The following is a 25,413-nucleotide window of genomic DNA, read 5'->3' on the forward strand; positions in this document are numbered from 1 at the left end:
TCATCTAGTTAGTAACATCATTAGGCATAGCCTAGTCAGCAGCATGTCTCAGCTTAAAGGGAAAATAAACTCAAAAAACGACTTTTGGTAATTTTTTCATTAGTCCACTGTTGATAAAGTCCCCCCAAAAAATGTCATGTCAGCAGTCAAGTTTTCAAGATTGAAGGGATCTCCAGGGTTAGCCATACCTGAGTCCGTGTCTGATACTTTATATGCCGGAAGGTTAACAATGTGGTAAGGTATGGCGGAAGTTTATGCAAGAGGGCTTTATAGACAAAAAGAGCGCAATGCATCGATCTTTGAGACTTCAAGGAGGGCCAGCCTACTTTCTGATACAAAATGTAATGATGTGTACTGAACCTATCGCCTGTAATAAAGAGTAATGCATTATGATAAACTGCATCCAATGGCTTCAATACAGTGGCAGCAGCATTCATATAGATGATATCGCCATAGTCAATAAACTGAATAAATGTTGACTGAATTATTATTCTTTTTTTAACAAAAGACAAGACCTTTTCCTATAGAAGAAGCCTATTTTAATTGTTAATTTCTTAAGTAACTCATCAACATGCTGTTTGAAAGATAGCTTTTTGTCAATCCAGATGCCCAGATATTTATAAGTAGGGACACGATCAATAAGTGCACATTTATTAATATATATTTATTTATTTTGTCATTTAGCAGATACACTTATCCAGAGCGATTTACAGTAGTGAGTGCATACATTTTCATTTATTTATTTTTCTCGCACTCGTACACCATCCAAAGTACATATGCATAAATCATCAGATACATTTTTACGTGGTTAGGAAAATAAAATATACTTGGTTTTACCTGAATTAAGCACCAATTTCAGTATAAACAGTGGACTAATGAAAAAAATACCAAAATATATTTTTTGGTGGATTTTCCCTTTAACTCTGGATCAGGATTTCTTTGCATTGTCTGTTTGCAAAAAAAAGACAAACAAAACATTCAAAGACAGGCTATATTCCTGTATCGCTGTATTGATTTGATCTCAAGTATCCTGAGCTAAACGTGGCACATTTGGAGAAACATTGAACTCAAGGTGTACACAGATTAAGCAGACGGATGAGGCCAGCAGAGAGAGAGATAGAGCGTTAAGAATGTGAGACAGGAGAATTCATCCTGACCAGGGCTGTTTCCATTGAAGCTGCTGGTCTGTGACTGTGTGGCTGTGGCAGGTGCTGTTCCTCTCATTGGGTTTCTTTAACTAGATGGGATGATCAGTTTGGTGCATTGTCCTGTTCAACATGTCAGAGTGTGGCTTAGTTGCTTCTTGACCTGACGACCCCTTGACCTGTCGACCTAAGGAATTGATTATTTAGCTTTGATGAGACATCAATGTTACCATAATGGAGAGTGACTGTAACTGTTGAGGTTGTGGAGGCAACCAGCCAATCAAGGTCTTCTCACACATAAACAATGTAAGACCTTCGTTCCAATCATGCTCAAAATAGCATAGGAATTAATCAAATAGATATTGTTGGTCATGAAACTACATCTACCCTAATTGAAGGCATGATGTTATTACAAGCTTTGTGCCTCCCACATCGAATAGCTTATTCTTTTCTGTAGCCTAGGGGCTAACTGTTACAGACAGCCATTATCATACTCATTTTTTTATTTTTTTATTTAACCTTTATTTAACTAGGCAAGTCAGTTAAGAACAAATTCTTATTTACAATGACGGCCTACACCAGCCAAACCCGGACGACGCTGGGCCAATTGTGCGCCGCCCTATGGGACTCCCAATCACGGCCGGTTGTGATACAGCCTGGAATCGAACCAGGGGGTCTGTAGTGACGCCTCAAGCACTGAGATGCATACTTGAGTTGCTTTTTGTTGATGCTCGGGTTGCTAAAGCAGCCAGAAACCAATTTCTGTCCCAGGTGAATAAAAAAGGCTGATATATGTAATGCAAACTATATGGAAGGTGTGGAGGATGAGGTCCTTGTGATCAGTTTACAGGAATAGATAGAAGGTTAATAAGATAGAGAAGGTTAATAAGATAGAGGGCTCTCTCCAGATGAAATCATATGACTAGTGATGTCCGGCCACTTGACAACCTGCCCGCTCGACCCCATCCCCTCCTCCCTTCTCGAGACCATCTCTGGAGACCTTCTCCCATTCCTCACTTCTCTCATCAACTCATCCCTGACCCCTGACTGAGTCCCCTCTGACTTCAAAATGGCCAGAGTTGCTCCCCTTCTCAAGAAACCAACACTCGACCCATATAACGTAAAAAAAAACGACAGACCGGTATCCCTTCTTTCTTTTCTTTCCAAAACACTTGAATGTGCTGTCTCTGACCAACACTCTCGTTATCTCTCTCAGAACGATCTTCTTGGCCCTAACCAGTCAGGATTTAAGACGGGTCACTCAACCGAGACCGCTCTCCTCTGTGTCACGGAGACTCTCCGCACTGCCAAAGCTGAGTCTCTCTCCTCTGTTCTCATCCTCCTAATTCTATCTGCTGCCTTCGATACCATAAACCATCAGATCATCCTCTCCACCCTCTCAGGGCTGGGAGTCTCAGGGTCTGCACACTCTTGGATTGCATCCTACCTGGCAGGTCTTTCCTACCAAGTGACCTGGAGAGAATCTGAGTCTGCACAACATACTCTCACTACTGGTGTCCCCCAGGGCTCGGTTCTAGGCTCTCACCTCTGCTCTCTATACACAAAGTCACTTGACTCCGTCATATTCTCACATGGTCTCTCTTATCGTTGCTACTTGGATGACACTGAACTACTTTTCTCCTTCCCCTCTTCTGACACCAAAGTGGCGACCCACTTCTCTGCGTGCCTGGCAGACATCTCAGCTCGGATGTCAGCCCACCACCTCAAGCTCAACCTCGACAAGAAGGAGCTGCTATTCCTCCCAGGGAAGGCCTGCCCGCTCCAATACCTCTCCATCATGGTTGACAACTCTACAGTCTCCCCCTCCCAGAGTGCAAAGAACCTTGGCGTGACCCTGGACAACACCCTGTCATTCTCTGCAAACGTCAAAGCAGTGACTTGCTCCTGCAGGTTCATGCTCTATAACATCCGTAGAGTACAACCCTTCCTCACACAGGAAGTGGCGCAGGTCCTAATCCAGGCTCTTGTCATCTCCCCTCTAGCCTACTTCAACTCTCTGTTGGCTGGGCTTCCTGCTTATACCATCAAACCCCTGCAACTTATCCAGAAGGCCGCATCCCACCTGTTTTTCAACCTTCCCAAGTTCTCCCATGTCACCCCGCTCCTCCGCACACTCCACTGGCTTTCAGTTGAAGCTTGCATCCACTACAAGATCGTGGTGCTTGCATATAGAGCAGCAAGGGGAACTGCCCCTCCCTACCTCCCTACCTGCCCCCTCTGATCTCTTGGCTGTCCCACCCCTACAGGGGGTCAGCTCCCGCTCAGCCCAGTCAAAGCTCTTCTCTGTCCTGGCACCCCAATGGTGGAGCCAGCTTCCCCCTGAAGCTAGAACAGCAGAGTCCCTGCCTATCTTCTGAAAATGTCTTCAAAGAGTATATTAAATTAATCCCATGGCACTGACGTTGCTCATAACTACGACTGTGATATGTGGTTGTCTCACCCAGCTATCTTAAGGTGAATGCACTAATTGCAAGTGCAGCAGGTATCCTATAGCGGTTAAAAGCGTTGACTACTAGGTTAAAAATCTGCTGATGTACCCTTGAGCAGGGCACTTAACCCTAATTGCTCTGGATAAGAGCGTCTGCTAAATGACAAAAATATGAAATGTAAATTTAAGTCGCTCTGGATAAGAGCGTTTGCTAAATGACTAAAATGTTAGGTAACACCTTACTTGACATAACCATGTCATAACAGCTGACATAACTTGTCATAATCTGTTATAATATAGCCATAACACTGTCATGACACATATTTAGACCTGTTGTGACATATATTGTGCCATTTTATGACACCTACATAAAAGTGTAAAAACCCACAAAATCTACCATGGTAGTTATTTTATGGCTGGTTATGACACCTACATAAAAGTGTCAAAACCCACAAAACCTACCACACAAGGCAAAACATTCCAGTACTGTGATGAGTGTGATGGAAGGAGTCAGGCGCAGGAGGGTAATCACCGTATACAGAGTTTATTCCTTCGTTACACAAAATACGCTGGAATAGCGACAAACGAAACAGACGCAGGGGAAACTATCTACCCTGGCAATACACTGTAACGGTATCTCCATACAATACATAGGCACAGGGGAAATATCTACCCTGGCAACAAAACGGTACGAGTAGCTCCACCGAGCTACACTACTCTCACATTTAAACAATCACCCACAAGGACAAGGGGGCAGAGGGAACACTTATACACAGACTAATGAGGGGATTAGAACCAGGTGTGTGTGATTGACAAGACAAGACAAATGTGATGATGATAATTGGGGCGGCAGTGGTTAGTAAGCCGGTGACGACGAACGCCGAAGCCTGCCCAAACAAGGAGGGGAGGCAGCCTCGGCGGAAGTCGTGACAAGTACACCATAGCCTACATGTCAACAATATGTTTATGTTATATAAAAATAAATATATTCAATATAAATTTATATATATTGAATTATCATTGTAATAGCGCACACAATGATCACATATGCAAATGCTGTGTTGCTGATGACTGGGATGAATGCAGGAGCAGATTTCAGGAGCAGGACAAGACACCCTCTTTTTGACTGATGACTGATATAAGGGCATGTACGTGATAGACCTATCTGGCTTATATGATTATGATTGTCATAATGCTTTTTGACAGTTTCATAAAGTGTATTTCCTTAGTTCAAGTAAAGTGACACCGGATCGTCATAATGCTTCATGACAGTGTCATAAAGTGTATTTAAAATATGATTAAAAAAACATGATTGTAAAGAATTCATTACAACAACTAAGAATTTAAAAAACAAACTTTCAATCGAAAGGAAACTGCTTGGCAGGGAAAGAAATAATTAGAATAAATGTGGATTTTGACACTCTTATGTAGGTGTCATAACCAGCCATAAAATAACACAATATATGTCACAAGAGGTGTAAATAATTGGGTCAAGACAGTTATGACCATATTATGAGAGGTTATGACAAGTTATGTCAGATGTTATGACATATTATGACATGGTTATGACCGTGTCAAGTAAAGTGTTACCAAATTTTAAATGTATAGGAGAGGTTAACCGTGAGATAATAATCTGTAGCCTAGATGCACAGCAAAAGCTGAGTGCCTTCTCTCTCTCTCTCTCTCTCTCTCTCTCTCTCTCTCTCTCTCTCTCTCTCTCTCTCTCTCTCTCTCTCTCTCTCTCTCTCTCTCTCTCTCAAACACACTCTGAGATAGTAGGCTAAACACTTCACACACACAGACGTGATATAGTTATTATCTAAAGACTAGTTAAGAGCAGCCATTTTGCCCTATGAAATGATGATTACATATGATATACTGTAATACATCCCTACACCCTTCTTCAAAAGGACCACACTGGAAATAAGCTTTTAAGCTTTATTGTGTTATCCTTGATGATTTTCTTAAATTGTATGTGGAGGCATCACTGGCTGGAGCCCCCTTATGTATGTATTTTAAAAATTGTCTAATAAATTCAATCAATCAATATGATGGTATAATAATGGATGATGATTTTGTTATCCTGTCTCTTTATGACATAGGGTTAGTCAGTGAGACAGAGACAAGGCATATTAACTGTGGTGGTGGTGTTGTGGTGTTGTTGTGGTGAGACAGAGTGGGTTCAGAGGGGGACAGATGGCTCACGGTCCGCTCTCATCTGCTGCTCTATCCGTGCCAAAGTTCAGGGAAAAACACTTACACACACTCCACTTCATTCACTTTCACTGATCCACAAAAACAGATTTCCACACAGTCGCTGACATGATGTGCGAAGATTAACAAGTCAGTGTCAAAAGTGAGAGGGTTTTGGTCAGTGGAGTTTCAATGTTTCTATTCCGCTATTATAACATTTATAAAGCAGTAATTGAACTCAAGGAAAAAGCCCTCAGTCTGTACCTAGATCATTAGACTGTCAAGAGTTCAGACCTGCTTATCTATTTGTCTACTCTAATCTATAAAAAGGGGCCTTATGTTAGTGCTGTCTCACAAGAGACTGCTGTTCTGCAACTCCAGACACAGTCTCAGACTAGACACTAACTCAGAATACTCTCTCACAGTGGCGTGTTTCTTGGTAGTCTTAAACAAGTCTATACTCAACAAAAATATAAACGCAACATGTAAAGTGTTGGTCCCATGTTTCATGAGCTGAAATAAAATATCCCAGAAATTTGCAATACGCACAAAAAGCTTATTTCTCTCAAATTTTGTGCACAAATTTGTTTACATCCCTGTGAGCATTTCTCCTTTTCCAATATAATTAATCTACCTGACAGGTGTGGCATATCAAGAAGCTGATTAAATAGCATGATCATTAAACAGGTGCACCTTGTGCTGGGGACAATAAAAGGCCACTTTAAAATGTGCAGTTTTGTCACACAACACAATGCCACAGATGTCTCAAGTTTTGAGGGCGCGTGCAATTGGCATGCTGACAGCAGGAATGTCCACCAGAGCTGTTGGCAGAGAATTGTATGTTAATTTCTCTACCATAAGCCGCCTTCAACTTCATTTTAGAGAATTTGTCAGTATGTCCAACCGGCCTCACAACCGCAGACCACGTGTAACCACGCCAGCCAAGGACCTCCGGCTTTTTCTCCTGTGGGATTGTCTGAGACCAGCCACCCGGACAGCTGATGAAACTGAGGAGTATTTATGTCTGTAGTAAAGCCCTTTTGTGGGGAAAACTCATTCTGATTGGCTGGGCCTGGCACCTCAGTGGGTGGGCCTGGCTCCCAAGAGGGTGGCTGCGCCAAGCCCAGTAATGTGAAATCCATAGATTAGGGCCTAGTGAATTTATTTCAATTGACTGATTTCCTTATATGAACTGTAACCCAGTTAAAGCACTGAAATTGTTTACATATTGCTTTAAAATTTTTGTTCAAACGAAAGTATACACCTCTTACACATGTTTAAGGGCTTCAAAAAGAAGACACCTGTACCATGTCAGATATAGAGTTGAAAGGTATTCAATTTTGAGTTTGCATCCCAATATTATACTTTACATACAGTACCCGTCAAAAGTTTGGACACACCTACTCATTCAAGGGTTTTTCTTTATTTGTACTATTTTCTACATTGTAGAATAATAGTGAAGACATCAAAACTATGAAATAACACATATGGAATCATGTAATAACAAAACAATTTTAACAAATCAAAATGTATGTTATATGTATTTAGATTCTTCAAAGTTGCCACCCTTTGCCTTGATGACAGCTTTGCACACTCTTGGCATTCTCTCATCCAGATTCACCTGGAAGGCTTTTCCAACAGTTCTGAAGGAGTTCCCACATATGCTGAGCACTTGTTGGCTGCTTTTCCTTCACTCTGTGGTCCAACTCATCCTAAACCATCTCAATTGGGTTGAGGTCGGGTGATTGTGGAGACCAGGTCATCTGATGCAGCACTCCATCACTCTCCTTCTTAGTCAAATAGCCGTTACGCAGCCTGGAGCTGTGTTGGGTCATTGTCCTGTTGAAAAACAAATGATAGTCCCACTAAGCGCAAACCAGATGGGATGGCGTATCGCTTTAGAATGCTGTGGTAGTCATGCTGGGTAAGTGTGCCTTGAATTCTAAATAAATCACAGACAGTGTCACCAGCAAAGCACCCCCACACCATCACACCTCCTCCTCCATGCTTCACGGTGGGAACGACACATGCGGAGATCAGCCGTTCACCTACTCTGCGTCTCACAAAGACAAGGCGGTTGGAACAAAAAATCTCTAATTTGGACTCACCAGACCAAAGGACAGATTTCCACCGGTCTAATGTCCATTGCTCGTGTTTCTTGGCCCAAGCAAGTCTCTTCTTCTTATTGGTGTCCTTTAGTAGTGGTTTCTTTGCAGCAATTCGACCATGAAGGCCTGATTCGCGCGGTCTCCTCTGAACAGTTGATGTTGAGATCTGTCTGTGACTTGAACTCTGTGAAGCATTTATTTGGGCTGCAATCTGAGGTGCAGTTAACTCTAATGAACTTATCCTCTGCAGCAGATGTAACTCTGGGTGTTCCTTTCCTGTGGCAGTCCTCATGAGAGCCAGTTTCATCATAGTGCTTGATGGTTTTTGCGACTGCACTTGAGAAAATGCCAAGAGTGTATCAAACTGTCAGCAAGGCAAAGGGTGGCTACTTTGAAGAATCTCAAATCTCAAATATATTTTGATTTGTTTAACAATTTTTTGCTTACTACATGATTCCATATGTGTTATTTCATAGTTTTGATGTCTTCACTATTATTCTACAATTTAGGAAATAGTCAAAATAAAGAAAAACCCTGGAATGAGTAGGTGTGTCCAAACTTTTGACTGGTACTGTACATCACAGAAGACTGAAATATAACAAAACAGTTTGACATAGAAACACAGAATGTTCGGTGTTTTTTTTTTTATAATGAAAAATATTAAGAACATTCCACCCATGAGGCCACTAGAGGGCGATTTGATCATTTGACCGCAGGAAAGGGCTACTGTATGATTCAGCTCGTCCGTTTCCAAGTTAGATTTTCTCCATTAATTCCAGCCAGAGAGGAGCTTTTTCATTGGCTAGGGTCTCAGAGGATAGGCGATTAGCATCAGACAGACACTCTCCAACAGAAGATAATGGGAGAGTCTTGCACAGTAAGTCTGAAAGCCTTTGGGCCTTACTCTACTCTGTATGTAATAAAGTTAGTGCTCTTAAAGAGTCTCATGTATCAGAGAGGAGAGTAAAGGCTGTACTCTATGTCAACTCTAAAACCCATTCTTCATTGGCAATGCCAAGAAGTAGGCTAGATGGTCTGTTATTTGACAGAGACAAAAGAGAGAGAGAGAGACAGAGATAGAGACGTACTGTAATCGTTTGGATAAAGAGTTCCATGGATCCCGGTTGCTCTGCTCTCTCTCACACACATTTTCTCTCTGATACAGTTCAAATGACCTGTAGAGACTTTTGCCTCTGAGATTGGAGTTCCTGGTGATAAGTTAGCAGACAGACCGAGAGACAGACACGGACCCTGGAGTCAACACATATTTGGCACCTTGACTCACTTTACCTTCATACAGTTTCTAGTGTAGTGTGTTGAATACTTACAGGAATTATGCTCTAACTCACACTAAGACTCAGTTCAATCTGCTGCCACATGTAGCTGGGGAGTGCAGCCAGAGAGACAGATGTGGCATCATATGGAGGCTAGCTACTGTACTGTATGTTACTGCACCTGATCCAGCTGGCCTAGCCTGACCTCTGCCTCCTCACAACATATTGACAGACTTTGAACATCACCCTCTACCACAAACATAATTAACACTAATCAGCCTAAAGTTGTCATATGAATACTACTGAGGCAGGACTACTATTACTGTACTCTGTCTTAGAACTGAGGAGTGAAACGTGAGAAAAACTTTGTGTGTCTGTGAGTGTTTTGGCCTTCTCAACTCCAGGAGGTCTCATCTGTGTTGAAGAGTGAATCACTAAACTCCTCATCTCCCTGTCCTCTGTGTGTGTGTGCATGTGTGTTTGTGTGCGTGTGTGTGTGTCTGTGTGGTTGGGAGGAGGCCTCTTGTGTCCACCCCCTCTCCTATCCCCTCCATATCATTGTGGTTGTGCCCCATCGGAGAGGCAGCAGTCTGGGACAGAGAGTCCTGTGATGGCCCTGGAAAAAGATCCAGGTGTGCGTGCAGAGAGGTACGGGAGGGGGTGGGCGGTAGTTCGGGCATCATCTGGAGTTGGGAACATCACTGATACACCACTTTACTTCCAATTGGGACAGCCAATTAGCTGTAGGATGAGTAGCAGTATGTCTCTAGGATGGTAGCAGAACTGTATGGCGAACTCATCTGCTATGTTCTTGCTATGCCAAACATATATGGCATCGAGTGACACAGGGCTTGGAAAATGCACAGTACAGATCTGAGACCAGACTAGGGTATATCTGTGATCTTGGTTGAAGTTGCCCGTACACACAGGTATATACAGTACCAGTCAAAAGTTTGGACACACCTACTCATTCCAGAGTTTTTCTTTATTTTGACTATTTTCTACATTGTAGAATAATAATGATGACATCAAAACTATGAAATAACACATATGGAATCATGTAGTAACCAAAAAAGTGTTAAACAAATAAAAATAGCCACCCTTTACCTTGATGACAGCACACACTTGGCATTCTCTCAACCAACTTCATGAGGTAGTAACCTGGAATGCATTTCAATTAACAGGTGTGCCTTCTTAAAAGTTAATCTGTGGAATTTCTTTCCTTCTTAATGCGTTTGAGCCAATCAGTTGTGTTGTGACACGGTAGGAGGGGTATACAGAAGATAGCCCTATTTGGTAAAAGACCAAGTCCATATTATGGCAAAAACAGCTCAAATAAGCAAAGAGAAACGACAGTCCATCATTACTTTAAGACATGAAGGTCAGTCAATATGGAAAATGTCAAGAACTTTGAAAGTTTCTTCAAGTGCAGTTGCACACAGGAATGGAAGACCCAGAGTTACCTCTGCTGCAGAGGATAAGTTCATTAGAGTTACCAGCCTCAGAAATTGCAGCCCAAATAAATGCTTCACAGAGTCACAGACACATCTCAACATTAACTGTTCAGAGGGGATTGTGTGAATCAGGCCTTCATGGTCGAATTGCCGCAAAGAAACCACTACTAAAGGACACCAAGAAACACAAGCAATGGACATTAGACCGGTGGAAATTTGTCCTTTGGTCTGGAGTCCAAATTGGAGATTTTTAGTTCCAACTGCTGTGTCTTTGTGAGACGCGGTGTGGGTGAACGGATGATCTCTGCATGTGTCGTTCCCACCGTGAAGCATGAAGGAGGAGGTGTGATGGTATGGGTGTGTAAGTGAGTATATGAGAGCACCTGGAATTCTGTCTTCTTGCTGTGGAACACTTACCATTGATAGATATTACAGTCCCCCACTGTAGTGCTGTTTTGGTTTAGCACTATATAGCAATCCCCTCAATGGCTCAATTGACTTTTGAGTCATAATCATATTGCCAGAGGAAAATACATTAGAATGAATGGGCCAAAGTTTATGTACCCAAGGGCTATGCCAGTTACCAGACTGAAAATTAAGTCATAAGTTGTGTGAAGTCGTCGGCCTCACCCAAGGGCAGACGGTAGTGTAGAGAGCCAATGGGGGAAAGAGCAGAGAAGGGAGACGATGTGCGATTCGTTGACGTGTGTAATGGGAAAAGCAGTGGGCCGCTGCAGCTATGTGATATCAGAAGAGCTCTGTCTTTTTCACTGTCTCCTCTCGCTCTCTCCCACACGCGCTCAAACAGACACATACGCACAAACACACACTCAATTGCTCACTTATGCTCCCTACTCACCCAAGACTGGATGTAATTATTGTGCCTCATTTCATCTTCATTTTAAGTAGTGTACCAAACCTTCATGGTTTTACCATGTTATTGTCACGGTTAGCCCATGTGTTGACCTCCTTTAAAAAGGTAGTGTTACAGAAAGCTTGGTTTTACCAGCAGCTGTTGAAAGAGAGTCATTTTGTGTTTATAACTTGTTAATACAAGAGACACAGGTTCTCATGCATGACTGTGTGTTTGGCCCCTAGGAATTATCATCCATGGCAACATCAGACCTAGTAGGAGCAGTGCACAGCAGCTTTGTTACTTCTGCACAGTGTCTGGCTGTTGATATGTTATGTTAGTGGTGGCATTGTCATGGATCCTCCGCTAGAGTCCTGTGTTCCTCCGCTCAGCACACACACTGCCGTGCAGGTCTCTGCAAGGAATGTGATGATGTCACTGGATTCCTGCCATACCATACCACAATTCTAGACTATACAGTGGGGGAAAAAAGTATTTAGTCAGCCACCAATTGTGCAAGTTCTCCCACTTAAAAAGATGAGAGAGGCCTGTAATTTTCATCATAGGTACACGTCAACTATGACAGACAAATTGAGATAGTTTTTCTCCAGAAAATCACATTATAGGATTTTTAATGAATTTATTTGCAAATTATGGTGGAAAATAAGTATTTGGTCACCTACAAACAAGCAAGATTTCTGGCTCTCACAGACCTGTAACTTCTTCTTTAAGAGGCTCCTCTGTCCTCCACTCGTTACCTGTATTAATGGCACCTGTTTGAACTTGTTATCAGTATAAAAGACACCTGTCCACAACCTCAAACAGTCACACTCCAAACTCCACTATGGCCAAGACCAAAGAGCTGTCAAATGACACCAGAAACAAAATTGTAGACCTGCACCAGGCTGGGAAGACTGAATCTGCAATAGGTAAGCAGCTTGGTTTGAAGAAATCAACTGTGGGAGCAATTATTAGGAAATGGAAGACATACAAGACCACTGATAATCTCCCTCGATCTGGGGCTCCACGCAAGATCTCACCCCGTGGGGTCAAAATGATCACAAGAACGATGAGGAAAAATTCCAGAACCACACGGGGGGACCTAGTGAATGACCTGCAGAGAGCTGGGACCAAAGTAACAAAGCCTACCATCAGTAACACACTACGCCGCCAGGGACTCAAATCCTGCAGTGCCAGACGTGTCCCCCTGCTTAAGCCAGTACATGTCCAGGCCCGTCTGAAGTTTGCTAGAGTGCATTTGGATGATCCAGAAGAGGATTGGGAGAATGTCATATGGTCAGATGAAACCAAAATAGAACTTTTTGGTAAAAACTCAACTCGTCGTGTTTGGAGGACAAAGAATGCTGAGTTGCATCCAAAGAACACCATACCTACTATGAAGCATGGGGGTGGAAACATCATGCTTTGGGGCTGTTTTTCTGCAAAGGGACCAGGACGACTGATCCGTGTAAAGGAAAGAATGAATGGGGCCATGTATCGTGAGATTTTGAGTGAAAACCTCCTTCCATCAGCAAGGGCATTGAAGATGAAACGTGGCTGGGTCTTTCAGCATGACAATGATCCCAAACACACCGCCCGGGCAACGAAGGAGTGGCTTCGTAAGAAGCATTTCAAGGTTCTGGAGTGGCCTAGCCAGTCTCCAGATCTCAACCCCATAGAAAATCTTTGGAGGGAGTTGAAAGTCTGTGTTGCCCAGCGACAGCCCCAAAACATCACTGCTCTAGAGGAGATCTGCATGGAGGAATGGGCCAAAATACCAGCAACAGTGTGTGAAAACCTTGTGAAGACTTACAGAAAACGTTTGACCTGTGTCATTGCCAACAAAGGGTATATAACAAAGTTGTCAAAGCGTGCTGTAGGTGTAATGGTGGAATCAAACGCAGGACTCAGAACGATATTCCAATCTCTTGTATTACTGCCCATACATAGGCAAAAAGGACAACTTGGCCCGAAGGCGAAAATTACGCACAACGGCGAAAAGAAACAGCGCACAAACAGGTGCGACAAAATGTAACCGCGCACAAACAGGTGCGACAAAATGTAACCGCGCACAAACAGGTGCGATAATACTCCAGCGTAGTGGAGAGAAGCTCAACCGAGCAATACACACAACTGACGGAAAATAATTACACACAACACTAGACAAACACAACGAGAAACTTATAGGACACTAATTACGCCAAAACAGAAACAGGTGTGGAAACAAACAGACAAAAGCAAACGAACATGAAACATACAGCGGTGGCAGCTAGAATTCCGGAGACGACGAACGCCGAAACCTGCCCGAACAAGGGAGAGAGGCAGCCTCGGCCGAAACCGTGACAGTACCCCCCCCTTGACGCGCGGCTCCAGACGTGCGCCGACTCCGGCCTCGGGGACGACCAGGAGGACGCGGAGCAGAGCGCGTCGGATGCCCCCGATGGAATTCCGTCAGGAGCGACGGGTCCAAAACGTCTCTCCTCGGCACCCAGCACCGCTCCTCCGGACCGTACCCCTCCCACTCCACTAGATACTGGAGACCCCCCATCCGACGTCTCGAATCCAAGATGGATCTCACGGAGTACGCCGGTGCCCCCTCGATGTCCAACGGGGGCGGAGGAGTCTCCAAGATCTCATTTTCTTGGAGTGGGCCCGCTACCACCGGCCTGAGAAGGGACACATGGAACGAGGGGTTAATACACTTATACTCCACAGGTAGCTGTAATCTATAACATACCTCGTTCAACCTTCTCAGGACTTTAAATGGCCCTACAAACCGCCGACCCAGTTTCCGACAGGGCAGGCGGAGGGGCAGGTTTCTGGTAGAGAGCCAGACTCGATCACCAGGTGCGTACACCGGTGCCTCACTGCGGTGGAGATCAGCGCTCGCCTTCTGACGTCGGAGGGCCCGCTGCAGGTGGACGTGTGCAGCGTTCCAAGTCTCCTCCGAGCGCCGCGCCCACTCATCCACCGCAGGAGCCTCGATCTGGCTCTGCTGCCAGGGTGCCAGAACCGGCTGGTAACCTAACACACATTGAAATGGAGTTAGGTTAGTGGAGGAATGGCGTAGGGAATTCTGGGCCATCTCGGCCCAGGGAACGTACCTTGACCACTCCTCCGGCCGGTCCTGGCAGTATGTTCTGAGAAACCTACCCACATCCTGGTTTACGCGTTCCACCTGCCCATTACTCTCCGGGTGGTAACCCGAGGTGAGGCTCACCGAGACCCCCAACCACTCCATAAACGCTCTCCAGACTCTGGAGGTGAATTGGGGACCCCGATCAGCCACAATGTCCTCGGGTACCCCGTAGTGCCGGAACACATGGGTAAACAGTGCCTCGGCAGTTTGTAGGGCAGTAGGAAGACCCGGCATGGGGAGCAAATGACAGGCCTTAGAGAACCGGTCCACAACGACCAGGATGGTAGTATTCCCTTGGGAGAGGGGAAGGTCTGTTATAAAGTCCACTGAGAGGTGGGACCATGGTCGTTGTGGAACGGGCAGGGGTAGCAACTTACCCCTAGGTAGATGTCTAGGCGCCTTACACTGGGCGCACACCGAGCAGGAGGAAACATAAACCCTCACATCCCTTGCCAACGTGGGCCACCAGTACTTGGCACTAAGACAGTGCACTGTCCGGCCGATACCCGGATGTCCAGAGGAGGGTGACGTGTGAGCCCAATAGATCAATCGATCCCGAACCTCGAGCGGAACGTACCTCCGACCGTCCGGGCACTGTGGTGGACTAGGGTCGGTGCGTAACGCCCGCTCGAGTTCAGCATCGACCTCCCACACTACCGGTGCCACCAGACACGACTCAGGCAGTATGGGAGTGGGCTCCACGGACCTCTCCTCCGTGTCATACCGCCGAGACAGCGCATCTGCCTTGCCATTCTGTGACCCAGGGATGTACGTGATCTTAAAAGTAAACCTGGTCAAGAACATACTCCATCTTGCCTGGCGAGGGTTCAGCCTCCTCGCCGCCCGGATGTACTCCAGGTTACGGTGGTCCGTCAAAATGAGGAAAGGATGTTGAGCCCCCTCAAGCCAGTGCCTCCACACCTTTAGAGCCTGTACCACGGCTAACAGCTCCCTGTCCCCTACGTCATAGTTCCGCTCCGCCGGACTGAGCTTCTTAGAATAAAAAGCACAGGGGCGGAGTTTAGGTGGCGCGCCAGACCGTTGTGAAAGCACGGCTCCTAAACCGGCCTCCGACGCGTCCACCTCTACCTGGAACGGCAAAGAGGGATCCGGATGCGCCAGCACCGGGGCCGAGGTAAACAGGTCCTTCAGCCTCCCAAACGCCCTGTCCGCCTCGGCCGACCACTGCAGACGCACCGGACCCCCCTTCAACAGAGACGTGATGGGAGCTGCCACCTGTCCAAAACCCCGGATAAACCTCCTGTAGTAATTTGCAAACCCCAAAAACTGCTGCACCTCCTTCACAGTGGTTGGTGTTTGCCAATTACGCACGGCCGACACCCGGTCTACCTCCATCTTCACCCCTGACGCAGACAACTGATAACCCAAAAAGGAGACCGACTCCTGGAAAAACAGACACTTCTCTGCCTTCACATACAGGTCGTGCTCCACCAGCCTCCGCAACACTCTACGCACCAGGGCCACATGCTCGACACGGGTAGGTGAGTACACGAGAATGTCATCAATGTACACCACCACCCCCTGCCCCTGCATGTCCCTGAAGATCTCATCCACAAATGATTGGAAAACTGACGGAGCGTTCATCAACCCGTATGGCATGACCAGATACTCGTAATGGCCCGAGGTGGTACTAAAGGCTGTTTTCCATTCATCACCCTCCCTGATGCGCACCAAGTTGTACGCGCTCCTGAGATCTAATTTCGTGAAGAAACGCGCCCCATGCAACGACTCAGTCATGGTCGCAATCAGCGGGAGTGGATAACTATACTTCACCGTAATCTGATTGAGACCACGGTAATCGATGCACGGGCGCAAACCACCATCCTTTTTCTTCACGAAAAAGAAACTCGAGGACGCAGGGGAAGTGGAAGGCCGTATGTATCCTTGTCTCAGCGAATCGTCTATGTAAATCTCCATAGCTTTCTTCTCCTCCTGAGACAGAGGATACACATGGCTCCGTGGGAGCGCAGCTCCTGCCTGGAGGTCTATCGCACAATCTCCCTGCCTATGGGGTGGCAACCGCGTCGCCCTCGCCTTACTAAACGCAATAGCCAAATCCCCATACTCAGGTGGAACGTGCAATGCGGGCACCTGGTTTGGACTCTCCACCGAGGTAGCCCCTACGGAAACGCCCAAACATCTACCCACACACTGAGCAGACCACTCCATCAGAGCCCTCTCCTGCCACGAAATAGCTGGGTTATGGGTACTCAACCAGGGCATGCCCAGCACCACCGGATACGCAGGAGAGTCAATCAGGAACAGCTGAATCATCTCCTGATGATCCCCCTGCGCACACATCCTAAGTGGCGCCGTGACCTCCCTGATTAAGCCCGTACCCAACGGACGACTATCTAGGGCGTGAACGGGAAAAGGAACATCAACAGGAATGAGGGGAATCCCTAACGCTAAACAAAACTTTTTATCAATAAAATTCCCAGCCGCGCCTGAATCTACCAGCGCCTTATGCTGGGAATGAGGTGCTACCTGTGGAAAACGTACAGGCATACAAAAATGGGCAACAGTGAGCTCTGGGTGAGTGGGGCGCCTACTCACCTGGAGGGAATCCCCAGTGCGGGACCTGTCGTCATCTCCCCTAGGAGGCCATCCCCAGCACCTAGCCGCGGTGTGTCCTCCCCGACCACAGTTGGTGCAGTGGATGGACCCCCTAGCCTGCCGACTCCTCCTCTCTCTAGCGCCAGCGCCCCCGAGCTCCATAGGACACGGCTCGGAGGCGCTGGAGGGTGAAATGGACGGACCCTCCGCAGGACGTCCGCGGGTAGCCAGTAGGTTATCCAGCCTGATGGACATGTCAACCAGCTGGTCGAAAGAGAGGCTGGTGTCCCTACAAGCCAGCTCCCGACGGACGTCCTCTCGTAGGCTACATCTGTATAGATCGATGAGGGCCCGATCATTCCACCCTGCATCTGCCGCTAGAGTACGGAATTCGAGCGCAAATTCCTGGGCACTTCTCCTCCCCTGCCGGAGGAAGACCAGACGCTCCCCCGCCGCTTTCCCCTCCGGGGGATGGTCAAACACCGCCCTGAAGCGGCGGGAGAACTCGTTGTAAGTAATCGTCGTGGCGTCGATCTTCCTCCACTCCGCGTTGGCCCACTCCAACGCTTTTCCGGCCAGGCAGGAGATCAGGGCGGACACGCTCTCATGCCCTGAAGGTGCCGGGTGCACTGTGGCCAGGTATAGCTCCACCTGGAGTAGGAATCCCTGACACCCAGCCGCGGTTCCGTCGTAGGCCCTCGGGAGAGATAGTCGGACTCCTCGAGGTTCCGGCGCTGGAATGGGCGGGCTGGCCGATGGTGCTGGCAGGGCGGGAGGCGGTGGAGGCGTACCCCAGCCTCGGAGGGTGGAAATCACCTCCTGCAGGGCGGTCCCCATCTGCAGGAGCTGATCTTGTTGGTCCCGAACCTGGGCCTCCAGTCTCGTCTGGGCTGCTTCGGCTCCTGCTGATTCCATAGATGGTGTGTAATTCTGTCAGGGCGTGCTGTAGGTGTAATGGTGGAATCAAACGCAGGACTCAGAACGATATTCCAATCTCTTGTATTACTGCCCATACATAGGCAAAAAGGACAACTTGGCCCGAAGGCGAAAATTACGCACAACGGCGAAAAGAAACAGCGCACAAACAGGTGCGACAAAATGTAACCGCGCACAAACAGGTGCGACAAAATGTAACCGCGCACAAACAGGTGCGATAATACTCCAGCGTAGTGGAGAGAAGCTCAACCGAGCAATACACACAACTGACGGAAAATAATTACACACAACACTAGACAAACACAACGAGAAACTTATAGGACACTAATTACGCCAAAACAGAAACAGGTGTGGAAACAAACAGACAAAAGCAAACGAACATGAAACATACAGCGGTGGCAGCTAGAATTCCGGAGACGACGAACGCCGAAACCTGCCCGAACAAGGGAGAGAGGCAGCCTCGGCCGAAACCGTGACAAAAGTATTGAGAATCTTTTGTTATCGACCAAATACTTATTTTCCACCATAATTTGCAAATAAATTCATTAACAATCCTACAATGTGATTTTCTGGATTTTATTTTCTCATTTTGTCTTTCATAGTTGACGTGTACCTATGATGAAAATTACAGGCCTCTCTCATCTTTTTAAGTGGGAGAACTTGCACAATTGGTGGCTGACTAAATACATTTTTTTTTTCTCTCCTTCCCCAATGACAATGGTCCAAAAATACGGACCATCCATTCTCTGTTTTCTCTCTTTCCTTCTCTCTCTGTCTGAATCTGTGTAAAGCTACATAGCGTGTGATGTGTGTAGGTTTGGAATATTCTGCTGAGTTGGAATTTGATCCAATATGACCCCCAGATCCCCCCCATGTCAGCGGATTCCCCTTCTACTCACACTCAGCCTGAAGGTGTATTGACAGTAGAACGGGTCCCCCCGTCTGAAGGTTTTCTCATGGTCCAGCCTAATATTTTGATCCCCCCCCCCATCTCTTTCTCGTTCTTCCCTCTCCTCCTTTCACGTCCCAGGTGACTTAGTGTTGTTGTGCCCTTGAGCCAAATCTCTGCAGTAAATATCTTGCTCCTCTGATGGCTTTTCTACACAAGTCCTCCACATGAGTATTCCTCCTGGATGGCTTCTATATTTTTACATGTAGATTTTGTGATGTTTTATCTTATAGCCTTAGCCTATCTTATCATTTTCTATCACTTGGATTCATGTTTGTTTAGCCAAGGGGTAAAACGGTCATTGAGGAACAAATACTATAACTTGTGTTTTTCACAAACGCTGTGTTTTAGAATTCAGTGACTGACTTTCTCTGGAAGATCACACTGGTAGAACCTTTATTAAGCAAAGGTGCTTTTGCTGTGAGATTAATTTAATGTCAACTCAATTGGTACGCTCATAGTTTGTCTGGTCCCAGAGGACCCTCTATGGTTTTGCTGTCCTCATGCTGAGCTGCTACTAAGAGCTGTACGATACCAAGAAAACAGTATTTCCTTCTGAGCTCTGCATGCTGTTATACAGTGCATGCTCTCAATTTGCTCTGAAGGCAGACCCTCTTTATTCATTTGTTATCTGGGTTCAGCACACGCAAAGGCCACCAGTCAGTTCAAATAATTAAAAAAAGGCAAAAAGGTGTGTGCGTCATGTGATTTTATTGATCATTATTGCATGATTTTCTATGTAATTTGATCAGACAGTAGGCTACAGTACAATGAAATCATATGACATGATACTTGTCTTCAAGGCTCCTGTGCAGAGTTGATTCGCTTGTGTAATGGTTGTTGATTTATAGTGTGTGATTGTGTGTGTGAGATAATTCCTTGCAAGTGGGCTTGACTCTCTTCCTCCTCCACTGTAACCTCACGTGTTGCCATGGTAACAGCCCAGTTCCATAGCGGATGCTGTTACTGTGGACCTGTGATCTACCAGTCACGTGTTCCAGCTGACTGTTCCATGGCACATCACGGTGCATCACTCACTCCGCTGTGTGCTTTTGAAGTAGACATTGTACTTACCCAGAATGCAAGGGAGGCCATTCCTCTGGAGCTGTGACAGCCAATGACAGCCCAGCTTGGACGTGTGTTTTGTGTGTGTGTGTGTGTGTGTGTGTGCGTGTGCGTGTGCGTGTGCGTGTGCGTGTGCGTGTGCGTGTGCGTGTGCGTGCGTGTCTGGGGACGTGTCTTGTCTGCAGAGTTGGCAGAACAAAGAATTGCTGGCCTATAAATAGGTGCCTTTTGTCTCATGTTGATGAACTGCGTTTGTCGTATCTCCAAATGCCAGAGGCAGTCCAACAAAATCACATTTGAGAGAAGAACAAGCCGTTTTGGAAAAAAGGGGTACATTTCCCCATCTTGGAGCTTTGCACTTACACATTGCAATACAATAGTGATGACTTACAGAAACAATTATGTTCAAAGCGTAAACAAAACCAAGAATCACTGTTTGCAGGATCAATATTGAGGCATCAGTGTCTATAATATGGTGACAGGGGGGAGGGTGTGTGCAAAGCCGCCCGAAAGTAATAGAGATCAGCTGGGGGGGGGGGGGGGGGGTCACGCCAGATAGTGACCTAGGCTGTCTCCTTGCTGATCTATGTGGGGCGTGTGTTAAGGGGGTGTATGTGGGAGGATGGGGTGTCCTTAATACCGGGGGAAAGTCCCCTTAATCTCCTCAAAAACTGTCCCCATTGACTAGTTGTGCCCCCCAGCCCCCCGAAATAGCGTCTGGCGGCATTGTTGTGCTCTGCAGGTCCCCACCAGCCCTCCACCTCCCTGTTGTTTGGATAGAATGCCCCCTTACACACACACAAACACGCACACACACACACACAAACAAACACACACGTGCATGCATGCACACAAACACCACGCACACACACACTCCCTTTGTGGGGGAAAAGAGCTGATAAGCAGGATGACAATAAAGAGCCTCATGCCGGCAGTGACGGAGGGAGGGAGAGAAGGAGGGAGAGAGAGTGACAGAGTGAGGAGAGTGTGTTGACATGGTTGACCCCTTTTAGCAAAAGCATTTGTTTCAGCTGCTATTTTCAGTGTCCCCCTCCCTCCCTATCCTTGGATATCAAGATTACATTTACCCCCCCTCTGATAGAGCGTTAGAGAAAGAGACGGGGGGAGGAAGTTCTATCTACTAATATGGTAAGTCAGGGTGTTCTCCCTGTCCTATACCCTCCCATCTCTAGGGTACTTTCTGAGTGAGCTCTGGGAGATTGAAGGGATTTGCCCTTGTTGACATAAAGAGTGGGAAAGAGGGAGGGAGAGGGAGAAGGGGATTTGGCATGTGTCCTTTTGTATGTCAGAGACAGACAAACACTGACAGAGGGGATTGTTTACTTGTCTTGGAAGGTTAGATACGGAAGCGAACCTCTCTTCCTCTTCTGCTCTCTGCCTCCATCCCTTCATCCCGTGGAGCATCAACCACCCAGTGGAAGGAAGCGTTATTTTGGGTGTCCTGCTGGGTTGGCATTTGTTCTTTTTTTGACTTGGTCACCTGACATAATGGCACCTTGCTCTTCCCTGTCCCTGTGCTGTGCTGGTTACTGTGTGTGGTGCTGCCTGGAACAGAGCTAATTGAGAGCTCAGGTTTCACTCCTGAACTGCAGAGAGAGTGGGGGAAACATGGCTGTGGAAGAGGCAGCAGACTTCCTGACAATAGTAAGTGTTCCCTGGAATTTTCTCAATTCATTTTTGAATCACTACTGCCTTGTGAGGAGTTGTGATGGGGGATTGTGGGTTCGATCCCGGGGACCACCCATACGTAAAAATGTATGCACGCATGACTGTAAGTCGCTTTGGATAAAAGCGTCTGCTAAATGGCATATTATTATTATTATTATTATTATTATTGTGGCGAGGAGTTAGTATGGTGTTTCGATTTGATTTGATATCCTGGACTGTGAAGAGCTCAGAGGTCACCAGCCCCTGTAGTATAGCCTTGTGGTGCAGCGTAGTGCATGGATGCAGGATGGTTACGGGACACAAACATGTCGGTCTCTGTGTTGGAGAGGCTGGTTCTCCTACTACAGAGGACATCTTGGTTTTCTGGCATCAGGGCGTAAGGGAATTATCCTGGTGGCAATATGGGCTTTGTAATTTCCAGTTTGTGTTTTCACTAGAGCGAACTATCTAAATGATGCTCTTTGTCAGGGATCCAGTGCAAACCAGCTGACCTTGACAGGTAATGTGATAAGGGAAATTCAGATGTGCAGCGTAGAGCGTCCTGCTGCTTGCACAGGGAATTTCCTAAGGCTTTGTGGATGGCTTGAATTTGGTGGATAATCTCTCCACTGATAATTGACCTCTGATCTGCTATAAAAGAGAGAGAGAGAGAGAGAGAGAGAGAGAGAGAGAGAGAGAGTGTGTGTGTGTGTGTGTGTGTGTGTGTGTGTGTGTGTGTGTGTGTGTGTGTGTGTGTGTGTGTGTGTGTGTGTGTGTGTGTGTGTGTGTGTGTGTGTGTGTGTGTGTGTGTGTGTGTGTGTGTGTGTGTGTGTGTGTGTGTGTGCGTGTGTGTGTGAGTGTGTAGCACTGACCTGGAGATAACTTCCTTCCCAGTCTTAACATTTATATCTCCCCTATATTTGGTTCCTGGGTGTGGGCTCTCATATCTAGTTGTATATAGTTGGATCAGAGTTATAGCATGTATATAGTTGTAGCCTATATCAGAGCTGAGAGCACAGCATGTGCAGGTACCAGCGTTTTTGTTGTATTTTTAGAGATTCCTTCTCTAAAAGGATATTTTCAGCCAATCACATGTAATCTAACTAAGTGTCTCACAGCCTGTGAGTCAAAGATAGGGATGGAAGTCCACATACAGATGTGGTGCATATGTGTAGCGTAGCTATTTAGATCAATAGGAAGCTCACACACAAAGCCACCATCCTCTGCATGAAGGGCAATCGATTGATATTACACTGAACAAAAATATAAATGCAACATGTAAAGTGTTGGTCCCATGTTTTATGAGCTGAATGATCCCAGAAATGTTTCTTACGCACAAAAAGCTTATTTCTCTCAAATGTTGTGCACAAATTTGTTTACATCCCTGTTAGTGAGCATTTCTCCTTTGCAAAGATAATTAATCCACCTGACAGGTGTGGCATATCAAGAAGCTGATTAAACAACATGATCATTACGCAGGTGCACCTTGTGCTGGGGACAATAAAAGGCCACTTTAAAATGTGCAGTTTTGTCACACAACACAATGCCACAGATGTCTCACGTTTTGAGGGAGCGTGCAATTGGCATGCTGACTACAGGAATGTCCACCAGAGCTGTTGCCAGAGAATTGAATGTTAATTTCTCTACCATAAGCTGCCTCCAACGTCGTTTTAGAGAATTTGGCAGTGCGTCCAACCAGCCTCACAACCGCAGACCACGTGTAACCACGCCAGCCAAGGACCTCCACATCCGGCTTCTTCACCTGTAGGATTGTCTGAGGGGGGTGGGGGGTGCCGAGGAATATTTCTGTCTGTAATAAAGCCCTTTTGTGGGGAAAAACTCATTCTGATTGGCTGGGCCTGGCTCCCCAGTGGGTGGGCCTGGCTGCCAAGTGGGTGGGCCTATGCTCACCGATGGCTTCACCCCTGCCCAGTGATGTGAAATCCGTAGATTAGGGCCTAATTTATTTATTTCAATTGACTGATTTCCTTATACAAACTGTACTTCAGTAAAAGCTTTGAAATTGTTGCATGTTGCATTTATATTTTTGTTCAGTACACATGTGGCATAGTCACTCATTTCCCTTGCATCCTTTACACTTCAACATTATATATACTGTAGGCCTGATATTCTGTTTTGGCCTTTACATATTTTGCATGGGGTTAACCATTATGTAACTGCATAAAATGTGTTTGAGCATGACCTATAGGGATGATTTGCTAATGATAAATAGAAGTGCTTACAATCCTGCTGTCAATACTTTCCCAATTATAAGCCATTCAGTATTCTAGTGCTGGTCCACATCCATCTACGCCAAAGGGCCTTTTAGAGAAATATAATTTGCAATGATTTGTAATGATATCTGTCTAACTAATAGCTCCACAATGCATGCATTAACCTGTCAATAGGGTTGTTTTTCCCCATGGAAAGTGCGTCTGTGTGGTGGTGTGATGCTTTTTTGGCACCAATCGGCATTCTGAGCTCATGTGGCCCTCATGGGGGCCAGGGATAAATGAGACAATGCAGCGGGTTCTGGGCTCCAACTGAGCTAACCAGTAGCCTGGAGCACTGACATCAACATGCCGTGTGTGTGTGTGTATATTTGTATGTAGAATATAGAATGTATGTGTGTGTGGGGGGGGTGGATGATTTGCGGTGCCTCTGTGTGGGTGTGTCTGTGTTTTTGTTCTACTACCTACTTGTCACGTTGACATCATGTGGGAGATATCACAAAGACAATCACTCCACACAAAACAGCAACCCCCTGACTCAATGATGTCATAAGTGATATCTGGGCCAAACACTAATTTAGCAAAACTCTTTGCAGCTCTACTCTGCCTCGATACAGGAGTGTAGACAGAGCAGAGCACAATCCTAATAGGCCTACATGAAGATATTGGATTGTCATTTTAATAGCAGCTTAACAGAAAATGTGCCACATGTTTGCTGTTGAGATGATGTTGGCCTAAGTGAAGCTGTAGCATAATTCAGACTGAATTAGTAAATAAGAGCTTTCTCTTTAACAGGGAATCAGTCGTCAGTCAGAGCGACGGAGCCTCACTCACTTTAACTATCTAACAGTAGATTAACGCTATTCCTTCAGGCTTAGCCTACTCTTTAATGACCTAATTTCTTTGAACTTCTGATCTGCAAAGTTTAATCATATTTTCAAAGCTAATCTCTCTCTATCCTCTGTAATTCCTTACACACAAAGACGATTTTCTCTCTCCGACTTGAATGCGATGGGATGGTATTTGAAATGGTGGTCACCCGTGTCACTAGTCATTTGCCTGTGATGGAGAGACTGGTTTTAAAAGACTGTTGCCTAGTAGCATTATATACTGTACTGTAGTCTGGACTATTCTGTCTTGAGCCAGGGCCACTTGGGTCACTGAACTCAGTGTGACTTCATATTGAACGTCTTATCTTGGGAGGCCTAAGCTCCAACTTCCTTGAGAGTGCATCCCTTTTAGATACCCTGAATCTGGGTGATTCCTTTATGAATGATAGACATGCAAATCATCTGCAGGGAAACACTCCACATGATCACTCCACCATTGTCTTGGTGAGAGTGGTGACAGTGGTGAGAGTTATTGCTTAGCT

General features: G+C 46.1%; 1 protein-coding gene across 1 annotated transcript in view; it reads left to right on the top strand.

The window, feature by feature from the left end:
• Positions 1–21,736: 21,736 nt before the first annotated feature.
• LOC311130034 (ankyrin-3-like) overlaps positions 21,737–25,413 on the top strand; it is a 94,003-nt gene continuing 90,326 nt past the window's right edge. Inside the window, exon 1 of the mRNA XM_084162651.1 lies at positions 21,737–21,807. Coding sequence (XP_084018777.1) covers positions 21,772–21,807 — 36 coding nt within the window. The 5' untranslated portion in view covers positions 21,737–21,771. The remainder of the gene's footprint in view (positions 21,808–25,413) is intronic.

Source organism: Coregonus lavaretus (assembly GCF_964263955.1).
Source record: "Coregonus lavaretus genome assembly, chromosome: 1".
Lineage (NCBI taxonomy): Eukaryota > Metazoa > Chordata > Actinopteri > Salmoniformes > Salmonidae > Coregonus > Coregonus lavaretus.